The sequence below is a fragment of the Cnephaeus nilssonii genome (assembly GCF_951640355.1).
Source record: "Cnephaeus nilssonii genome assembly, chromosome: 4".
Lineage (NCBI taxonomy): Eukaryota > Metazoa > Chordata > Mammalia > Chiroptera > Vespertilionidae > Cnephaeus > Cnephaeus nilssonii.
The window spans coordinates 20,816,405-20,828,048 of NC_137075.1; the positions used below are offsets into that span (position 1 = coordinate 20,816,405).

The 11,644-nt window shown below is 41.4% G+C and overlaps 1 protein-coding gene across 1 annotated transcript in view; it reads left to right on the plus strand.

The window, feature by feature from the left end:
• The window catches only part of LOC307097626 (rab-like protein 2A), a gene marked incomplete at both ends in the record, with an annotated part of 447,159 nt that extends 435,735 nt beyond the window's left edge, over positions 1 to 11,424 (plus strand). Inside the window, 1 exon segment of the mRNA XM_079767715.1 lies at positions 10,783 to 11,424. Within this exon segment, the coding sequence (XP_079623841.1) occupies positions 10,783 to 11,424 (642 nt within the window).
• Between the last annotated feature and the right edge of the window lie 220 nt (positions 11,425 to 11,644).

Below are 11,644 nucleotides of genomic sequence, written 5' to 3' on the forward strand. Positions count from 1 at the left end.
TGATAAATGAAGGGATATATCATAGACAAGGACCAAATAATAATAGTTCCTATAAAAAAACTGCTCTTAGTCTTTATAATCATTGTGTTGGTAGACATATACCTGCCCTTACCAGTAATTACTTGCATTAGTATTGGTGTAAATTTTTTTCACTATACACTTTTTTTATTTGTTTTATTTGATTTTGGAATAATTTAATGTTTATTTAAATGTTTCATTTAAATTTTTAATCATTCAAAGTTTTAAGTTGGTAGCATTTGGTAAAATAAGATTAAAAATATAAAAAGATGAAAAAGTTTACTATGAAAAGTTTCCCTCCCGGCCCTGAATTCTATCTAGTTCTTTCTCAACCCTCCACATATAACAATTGTTATTAGATTTGTTTGTAGTTTTCCAAACTTTTTCTTTTTTAAAAATATATTTTATTGATTTTTTACAGAGAGGAAGGGAGAGGGATAGAGAGCTAGAAACATCGATGAGAGAGAAACATCAACCAGCTGCCTCCTGCACACCCACTACCGGGGATGTGCCTGCAACCAATGTACATGCCCTGGACCGGAATCGAACCTGGGACCCTTCAGTATGCAGACCGATGCTCTATCCACTGAGCCAAACCGGTTTCGGCTTTCCAAACTTTCTTCATGCGAATATGAGAAAATACTCATAGAGGTTCTAATTTTACCTCTTGCATGCACAAATGGCAGCATCCTCCTCACAGTGTTCTGCACTTTTCACTTAACACTATATTTCCTTCTTTTTCCAAATCAGAACAGAGATCTTCCCCCTTCTTCTTTTTCAATAGCATAGTATTCCATGGTAAAAATGTACTATATTTTATTTAATCAATTTCTGTTGGTGGACATTTAGGTTGTTCTCAATATTTTGCTTTTATAATGGATGACTTTGTGTAGTTGTCATTTTTATATATGCAAATATATGTGAAAGATAGAATCTGGGAAGTGAATTTGATGATAATTGTCAAATTGCTCTCTATAGACAGCTGGTGTGGCTCAGTGGTTGAGCACTGACTCATGCACCAAGAGGTCGAAGATTGATTCATAGTCAGGGCACATGCCCTGTTTGGGGGCTTGATCCCCATTAGGGGGAGTGCAGGAGGCAGTCAATCGATTGATGTTTTTATCTTTCTATCCCCCTCTCTCTAAAATCAATAGAAACATATTTAAAAATAAAATTTAAAAAATTTAAAATACCCTCTGTAGGAGTTATTCCAATTTATACACTTCCATCAACAGGGTGCAAAAAGTACCTGTTTTCCCATTCCTTGCCAACAAAAGGTAATATTAAACTTTTGAAATTCTGCCAATATGATAGGTAAAAAATAGTACCATTCTATAGTTTTAACTTAAATTGTTATTACTGGAGTCAAATATCTTTTCAAACATTTTAGAGCCATTTGTATTTCTTTTCCTATTAATCATCTCTTTAGATATTTTGCCCATATTTCTCTTAGGGTGTGGATTTTTAAAAATTGATTCCTAGAAGTTTTTTATGTATTTAAAAAATAGTTTTCAAATAGAAAAAGTTGCAAATAGTTTTCACAACTTGTAATTTGTCTTTTGACTTTACATATGGAATTTCTCCATGTAGAAGTTTTGGTTTTTATGTAGCCACACAAATAATTTATGCCTTTTGTCTTTTTTCTTTCATCCTTATTCCAGGGTTATAAAGAACTCCTTCCACATATTTTTATAGTACTTTCATGACTTCTTTTTCTTTTCTTTTCTTCTTTTTTACATTTTATATTAATGTTTGACATTTATCTTTGAGAAGGGCATAAGATACAGATTCAACTTTAGATTTTTCCAGATGGCTATCGAGGTATCCCAATACCAATTATGGAATAATCCATCTTTTCTCCTACTGATTTGAAATGCTCCCTTTAGAGATGCTAAACTCTATTATGTTTTCGGTCTATTTCTGGGCTTTCTATTCTGTTAACTTGGCCTATGTGTCTGTTCATACATGGAGTGCTAGTAGATTTAACATACAAATACAATCGATAGTATACTACAAGAACTGTACTTACTCTTCAAATGCTCTTAATTATGTCTATTTTCACACCGCAAGTATTTTGACATATTTAGTCACTGCTCACTCTAATTCACCATCCAAACATATATTCCTTCCTTGAGTGCCCCAGGAAGAATATCCATTTTTATGTTGAACCAGGCATTGATTGTCACTCAAGTTTGGGGAAAACACAGCTGAGACATCACCAATTTTTCAATGAAAACTACAAATTCAAGAACATATGTGGCAGAGGGCTGCTTTCCCTTTCTGAATATGCCTTTAAGTGTACAGAGTGTGGGGTGTTCATAAATCTCTGCACTTTCACTCAGCATCTCATGGTGGTTTACAGCCACGGAAATCTGCAAAACAGGCTGTTCCGGCTTCCGGAGGGTACTCCAGGATGACTCTAAAGCCCAGCCATGAAACAGCACTTGAAAGGGCACTTACTACTTAGTACCCCGGTGAACATGTATTTTGATTTTCTTTCATACTGTTTAATGGCATAATATTCAGCAAGGATCTGTGGAAACCAGCTGGCAGCCACCACGGACTCCAAGGAGGAGTACCAGCACGTCCCTCCCCTCAGCCCAAGGGCTGTGGCCGAGTTCATCATCCTGTCAAATATTCACAAGCTGGTTGTCTTGTTATTGGTTTCGTGTCGTACATTCAGCACAGATTGAAGTTGATTTTCTGTAACGGTCTATAAATAATGCTCTTTGGCTGTGAACTTGAGGCTTTTGAGATCAGGCTTCCTTCCCACTTCCACCCCCCACCCCCTCCTCCTTACCAAGCATTTCAACACCGGGGAGAAGATTAATGTCCTCACAACAAAAGATGATTTTTGGAGCGAACCAACCCAATAATCAGAAGTGGCAAGTAAAAGAGGGAAGGTGGTGACCTCTCTCCGTGGCACGAACAAGAACAAACTGGAGGAGCCTCTCCTTTTGCTTAGAAAGTGCCCAAACCACTCATTGCAGGAAGCGTTGGGCTGCAGATCATTTCTCTGAGACCCATTATAAAAGGTGAGCAAATCTGAAAGCGCGCCCCACCCCTCCCCAATTAGTTCAGATTGCAGTCGACCTTCAAAGATATCCATTGCAGGGGTGTTTTTCTGGTGATGATGCTGTGAAAATAATTTTCTTTTTGAAGGGCTTGCTTTCTATTCTCTCTCCCCATGGCAACTTTTGAAAATTTGTGAAAACGCACACACGCACACAAGCCTCTCAGGCTATCCACACGCTCTCTAGGTGAGTGGGAACACACGGCAGCCCATCAGAGACGTGCGCCCAGGACAATTGCACAGTTTTGATCATTTGGGGATCTCACACAGACTCCTCTGGCAGCCCCCACTTCACTGTAAGAATTTTTCAAAAATATGTTTTTATTGATTTCTAGAGAGAGAGAGAGAAACATCAATGATGAGAGAGAAACATTGATAGGCTGCCTCCTGCATGCCCCCTCCTGGGGATGGAGCCTGCAACCTGGGCAAGTGCCCTGACTGGGAATCGAACTGGGATGATGCTCAGTCCACAGAGCCTCCCCAGCCAGGCAGGATTTTTTTTTTTAAGTACAGAACAAGAGAAGGTAGGTTGGGACCAAGTTGTTTGTTTATTTGTTTAATCAAAAAGTAGTTTGGCCTGACTGCCTTTTCAAATTGACAAGAGAGAGTTCTTACTGTGCCAATACCTGCAGAGCAATGGAAGGAAGAAAGCTAGCACATGGATATCTTCAGGGCCTCTGTGCATTTGTCATATGGCTGAATTGAAAAGCTGATACTAGAAACCAATAGGACAGGGACTCTCTGGAAAAGATGGTACCAAGGGTTTGAGGGAACCATGATGACTCAGGACTGTTGGGATATGTTAGTATCAGTCATAGCTCCCAAGTCATGATAAGACTCGTTGTGTCGACAGAAACCAATCTCTCCCAAATAGATACATAGTTAACTGACCCCATGTGATGACAGAAATCATGCACAAGGTTTTTGGTAAGCACTTGCCTCATTTTAAGCATCCCAACTTCCAACTGATGTCTCTTTTCTGGGTTCCCTTATTTTAAAATAATGCCCTTTATGTATAAATAGAGAAGAAGGCAAAAGCTACGGTGTAGTGTGATTTCTGGGAGAGGGGGGAAATGGCTGTTTCTGTTTTATCTTTCCTGCCTCGACACAAGAGTGCCATGCGGAGAATTCAGTGGGGCTCGCATTTAATGGCCATGCCAGGAATTGGAAGTAGCGCCTGAGGACCAGAATTTAAATCCCGTGGACAGTTTCTCTTGATGCTTCTACAGAGCATGAATGAGGATGTAATTTAAAAATAAGCCCTGCATCCTATTTAAAAAGATGAGAAGGAGCTGGATGTGTGTAAATGTTTGGATTAAATATGACCGAAGACTGCACTGCATTTAAATGGCTTAGCACTTTGAAAATGATGGAATCAGGCTTCATAATGGTGTGAGCATCTACCTAATGGAACTAAATTTGCAATATAGGTGCATAGTGGGAAAGAAGGGCGGACGAGTGGCAGTGAGCATCTAAGAAGACGGCACCAAAGAATGAAACGGATCGAGTTTAATGATTGACCTTATCGGAGGCTTTCTGCTCTGACAATGAAGATGTGAATTATCCTATTATTATAAGCAGATGGATCATCTTATTAATGCACCCTAGCCTTTCGCAGTTTTATTTAATGTTAAATTAAATTGAACAATTTCAGTAACATGCTCCCATCCCTTAAAGGAAACAGAAGCTGAAGCCCAGACTATTTTCCGTGTAGCTTTATATATATATATATTTTTTTCTTTCCAGAGGCACACTTTCGGCTCTGTCACACTATAAAGATTTGGCTTTCATTTGAATGTTGCTGAGGTGTCGTGGAAGTTCCTCCATAAATTCCTTCAAATCCGGAGGAGCTGAAGGAGATTTTAGGAGGCTGTGCTCCTCTTCATGATCCCACAGGGAACAGCATCTTTGGAATTCGGATTCTGACACTGTCAGCCACTTGATAGCCATTGCTACAAGGAGCCGCCGATGAGCCATAATCAAATGTTTTCTGAATTCATCCCCGGTACAATTCTCCCCTTAAACCAAAATTAGGCAGTGAGTAATATTTGTTTAAAAACACTTACCAGGCGCCTGCTTAATACTATAAATGCTATCCTGGCAAAGCCTTTGCACACAAAGGAAACATTTCACTGGAAGGTCAATATCTGCAGCCACTGAAAGGAATGGAGCCGTTTCAAAGTCTCCGACAAAGGCTTCTGTCTCAGCCTCCATTCCACTATTTTTTTTTTGTTTGTTTCCCTTCAGCATATTTTAGGAACTAATCAGCTTTATAAAAGGTACCACTGTTAATCTACTGTTTGTCTAGGTCTTCATTGCAGCTCCTTAAAAGATAGAGTGCAAACAAAGCAAGAATTAAGGTCATTCCATTTAAATCCTTCAGGGCTAAGTTATTGCTGAAGACTACGGAGAGAAGAGCTGGAGGAATCCAGGATGAAAAAAAAAAAACCTCACTGTTTATTACTTGCCAGCCTCCGAGCAGCCCCCATCCCATATTTGTGAAGGGATTACCCTCCCATCTTTGGAGATTAATGGAAGCCCAGACAAGTCCCTTGCCCACAGTCCACCCTGCTCCAAAGCACATCCTCCAGGAAGGTGGAGCTCAGAGTGCACTCCGGGGACATGTAGTAGGATGGGGCTCACCCCCCCACCCCCGCCGCCCCGATGTGATTATTCCTCCAGCTGCTAGAGACACACAGGCAAACATAACTGTCACAGGCAATCCATGTTCACACAGAAGCAAAATTTGGTCTTAGGAGGTGGAAGCTATGTCCATGACAATCTTAGCATGTGTCAGATTTAAAAGGGGAAGGGAAGCAAAAATAAAAATCCAGGCAAAAGCATCACATAGCCATGTAATACTGTAAAGTTTGGTCTTTAAAGTAAGGTTAAGAAGCAGAAATCGCCATCTCTAGCCAACAGAGATGCAGATTCTTAATCCCTAGTAGTTAGCAAGGCTAGACACACAGTAAATGTACAATTAGCATTTGTTGCATGAAGAAAAGGTTTAGTATGTTGACTGTTTTAATGATAATAATTGTTCATCTTTCTTGAGCATTTACAACGTGCCTTGTAGTATGCTAAACACTTTGCTTATATTATCTAATTGAATCCTAAAATCAACATCATGTGGTTATTAACCCTATTTTACAGATAAGGAAAACCAGAGTTCATTGAAGTTGGGTCACTCATAACTTCACTTGAGCCCGAGGTCACATAAATAATCAATAACAAAATCCACCTGCAGGGCTATATTGTCTTGCTCTGGCCCCTCTGTTCCTAATGTTACACTGCTTCACCTTCAAAGCAACATTTCTTAGCTTGAGTTTAAAAATACTCAGTGATTATCCCAGGTTCAATGCCATTTTATTGGATGAACAAATTATATTCAGAGAGAATAAGAGTGTCACCTTTAGCCAGGGTATGTGATGAGAAGAGGTTGCCTTCATAGTGGCTTTAAATTTTGTACTCAGCTACCAGAATAATTTAGCTACTCACAAAATATAATGACAACTTTGTTGGTGCTTTATTGAAAGTCATGTGAACAGATTTCATAAAAGGAAAAAAGCTCCTTCCTTGAAAGGATATCTCACCTCTCCCAGTTACTACACACACACACACACACACACACACACACACACACACACACACACACAGTCACATTTTCCCAGGCAGGATGAGATCTGTTTGCAAAACGCTTGGCATATGGTAGGTCTGCCTGACTTTCTGCTGTGTTTGATTATGATTGGCCTAGTTAATTCATTTCATTGTATGTTCACCCCTCTTTGGAAACTGAAAAGGATTAAATTGCATTTTTAAAACCTTAGCAAATCACAGTGTGATTTAAATTAGAATAAAGACAAACATTCAGATCTTTTTTGAGGAAATTCTGACAGCATTTCTGGCCCTGCAGAAGTGTTTGTCCAGAGACTCTTAAACTACCTCTTGGCCATTAGAATGCTCAGTTCTAGGTATATTGACTACTCGATAATAAATGTGAAATCCATAATCAAAGACTAAACAGAATGAAAAGCCATATATGAAATTATTGTTTCCTCTTAAATAATCCTAAACCTCCATTTTTAGCAAATAGTCTAGTTTATTCCTCCTCCAAACTCAATTAACTTACAAACTAGGTCAAACTGGACTGAGTTATATCCATGTATGTTCTTAAATTCTCTTCTTCTGAGGAAAGTTTTAGAAATATATATCTAAGTCAGTAATAGTAAACTAAAAATTCCTGGAATGTTAAGATAATGGAAACTTGCTGTTATTTTCAAGTATATTATGTTGAGCTATTCAATTTTTAGCATGATTATTTATTCAGTCTCACCTGCACCAATGGTTATAATATTACTGTACCTTCCAAGTAAAATGAGTAGATAAATAAAATAAGGAGAAATAATTAATAAGTGTTCTTATTTGTGAAATCTTTGGCATGATTAAATTAGAAAAGCTTTGAATTATAGGTGCCATTTAACTTTACTAATTTCAGGGTATGATGTTTTATTTAGAACCTTTGGATGCTTTGGCACAATTTTTGTAGAATTTTAATCTACACTAATAAAAGATAAATATGCAAATTGACCATACCTCCGCAACACCCATCAGCCAATCAGGAGTGAGTAGGCAAATTAACCCAACAAAGATGGCAGGTTTAATTTGCATATGCAGGCGTGGAGCAGCCAGGCGGGGCAGGACGCCTGCTATGAGGCAGAGGGTGGGGGGGGGGGGGGGGCGGGGGGAGCTATAGGAGTGGTGCTCCACCAGGAACAAGCACTTGCAGGCTCCCGGGTGGTTGGCAGCGAAGACTTGCAGGCTCCGAGGCAGTTGGCAGTGAGGACTTGCAGGCTCCAGGGCAGCCAGGAGTGAAGCCTGGGGAAGAAAGGCCTATTCTTGCACGAATCTTTGGGCAACAGGCCTGTAGTATGATTGTAAGAATCAAGTTTTTAAGGTGGCAGACCAGAGTTCACCATCGAAACCAACATGTTTCATACCTTTTCATTTTCAAATCTAACTCTACAGATTGCTCCATGAGTTCATGAGGAGGAGGAATTGGTCTTACAGACAGTCCATAGTCAGCAAGGTTAGTCTTCATTTTGCAGAAAATTTATCAATCTAGTCATTTGAGAAGCTCCCAGGAATTTCCTGCTGGATAGACAGTCACCCCTGGAGGTGAGTTAAATAGAAAATAAAATCTATTGCTATGATAATATAATAGTTTCCTTTAACAAACAATTTCATTTCTGAAGAAAACAGAAAAGATTCTTCTACCCTCTTTCCCCATCCAAAAGAAAGGGGGGAAAGAACAACAATAAAATACAGTAAATTGAACTTTTGCTTATGATTTCCAGGCATCAATGTTATTTAAACATCACTTTTAGGAACTTTTGTATTGTCAGAAAACGTTTAGTTTAAAAATTTTTTTTAAAGAAATTGTCCCTAAGGTGAGGCAAGCACACAGAAAGCAGACAAACACCCCTGGGGGTACACTTTGAGAGACACTGAATCAATACTTTGAGGTACCAGCATTTATTTTGTTATAATAAAGCCTAAGAATGCATCATTAAACATAAAACTATACAGCATATTTATGACTGAACGATTTCCCGAGTACAGAATGGTTACTTAACAATTACTCACCACACAGGTGTGTTTTGTTTGATTTGTGAAGGACAACCAACTGGCCACATGTACTAGTAAATGGTTTCATAAGCATCCCTCCAGAGGAGTGCAGGTCAGATAGCAGGCCAAACAAATGCATCCACTCCTGGCCACAACCCCAGAAATATGAAATATCTGAAAAGACAGGTGTTTTTAATAAAATGTATTCATAAGGATACTACAAAATAAAGGAGATTTTCATCAGCAGACAAGAAAGTCTAAAGAAGCCTAGAAGATAGGAAAGCCAAGGGAGATAGTACTGACTGAGGACAGATCAGAGGGAACGAACACACCCCAAACCAAGAGCAGAAGAGACGGACATACTCAGAGAAGTCTCGCTCTTGGAGTAGCCCTGACGGGAACTTGAGATTCTGCCCTTGGAACAGCAAATACTGGCAGGCGTCCCCTTTCCCTTGTTAATGAAAAGCTGCTGGCAGGAGCTGCCTTTAGCCCCTGGCTAAACCCTCAGAACCTCTCTCTCTCTCAAGAAATATCCTGAAAGTGGGCTCCCTGTGTGGACATAAGGCCCTGAAAGAGAAGGAAGGTAGACCGCAGAGCATACAGGGAAGGGGAAGGAGTGATGGGAAGTACTCTGCCAGGAGGCAAATGTGCTACCTGCCTCAGCATCAGAATTAAGCCTTCCCTATTTTGGCAGCGGGGAGTGGTTGAACGGGTCAATCCATAGCCGGCTGCTCCAAGCCCAGGCACCTCAAATGAAGCCTGCCAGTCTCAGTCAGCCCTCCTAGTCAGGGGAAGCGGGTGAAGACTGCTTCAGAGGAGACCTGTCTTAGCTGCCTCTATTAATGTAACTAGTCTTTCCGTCATTATTTATGTTAAATAAGCAACTGAGGTTTGCCAGATATTGAAGGAAAATAAACAGCATTTAACAATAGAGACAATAACAAAAAGATCCCATGAAGATTAAAGTAATAAAAAGAACGAAGAAAATGGAAAAAATAAATTCTGATCAAGATATTCAAAAAGACTTAAGAGACTCTTGCATCCATCAGACAAAAAATGGGATGCTATCTAGTGCAACAAAATCTAAACGAAAAAAATGGTTTTTAAAAACGAGGTACATATATTTGCAAGGAAGAGACCATCATTATCGTAGACATACAATCTTCTACCTAGACCAGTGGTTGGCAAACTGCGGCTCGCGAGCCACATGCGGCTCTTTGGCCCCTTGAGTGTGGCTCTTCCACAAAATACCACGTGCTGGCGCGCACGTACAGTGCGATTGAAACTTCGTGGCCCATGCGCAGAAGTCGGTTTTCGGCTCTCAAAAGAAATTTCAGTCGTTGTACTGTTGATATTTGGCTCTGTTGACTAATGAGTTTGCCGACCACTGACCTAGACAATGTGAGGGAGTCAACTAAAACATTACTAAAATTAACGCGTGTTTAACAAGGCAGCTGATATAGGATCAATAAACACAAATCCATAGCTTTCCTACAGCCAGGTAGGCAGACACTGTTGTTGGGCTGACCTAACCCTCATTCTTATCCCCCTTGGCCCTTGCACATCCCTTGCCACTTGGAGGTGGTGGTGTGACACAGTTCTGGCTAAGAGAAGGGGGCCAAGTCTTCTGAGGAGCGTTTGCTTTCCTGATACAGCATCACAACTTCCCCTTCCTTTCTCCCTGTCAGATGCTGACGTGGGGCTAGAGCTGACTGGGTGTCTTTTGAAAATAAGGCCACAAGGGGCAAAAGAGACACATCCTCTGCTATCATCGAGCTGCTAAGCCAACACTGGCAGCTGCTTACCTTTGGCCTTTCTGTTACATGAAGAAAATAAACTCCTGTTTCTTTAAGCCACAGTTGTGATTTCTGTTGTTTGTGGTAAAACATGTTCCTAACTGGTCCATTCACAACAACCAGTGCAATGGGAAAAAAGTTTATACGCACAAAAGAAGCAAAAACTGGAGCCCCACGGGTGGGAGTGGGCCCTGAGCATGTGTGTCTGTGATAGGAGCCACCCCCCCCCCCCCTCCGAGCTGAGCCAGGGGCCAATGGCCAGGGACAAAGCTGAACCAAGAGAAATATGATGCTGATGACAACGTGAAGATCATCTGCCTGGGGAACAGTGCTGTGGGCAAGCCCAAACTCGTGGAGAGATTTCTCATGGATGGATTTCAGCCCCAGCAGCTGTCCACGTACGCCCTGACCCTGTATAAGCACACAGCCACTGTGGATGGCAAGACCGTGCTTGTGGACTTTTGGGACACAGCGGGCCAGGAGCGGTTCCAGAGTATGCACGCCTCCTACTACCACAAGGCTCACGCCTGCATCAAGGTGTTCGATGTGCAGAGGAAAGTCGCCTCTAAGAACCTGGGCACCTGGTACACAGAGCTTCGGGAGTTCAGGCCAGAGAGCCCGTGTGTCGTGGTGGCCAATAAAATCGATGCTGACATAAAGGTGACCCAAAAAAGCTTCAATTTTGCCAGGAAGTTCTTCCTACCCCTGTACTTTGTCTCAGCTGCTGATGGCACCAACGTGGTGAAGCTCTTCAATGACGCGATTCGATTAACTGAGTCCTACAAGCAGAATTCCCAGGACTTCATGGATGAGGTTTTGCAGGAGCTTGAGAACATTGATTTGGAGCAGAAGGAGGAGGACCTGCCAGACCAAGAGCAGCGTGGCAGCACCAAGAGCCTGCCTCCCTCCTGAGCCCGAGGATGCCTCTCCCCTCACAGCTCTGGCTCTGAACTGAGAAACTTCATGGCCTTCCACACCCAGCCCTCTTCAGCCACCCCTGTGCTGAAGGACAGGGGCGGGGCAGCACCAGCAAGCACCCTGACACACGGAGGTCCGTCCACTCCAGACCCCGACCAGGATTGGGCATCAATCCCCCTCTAGGGTTGGACAGAGAAGAGAATCAGGGAACCTG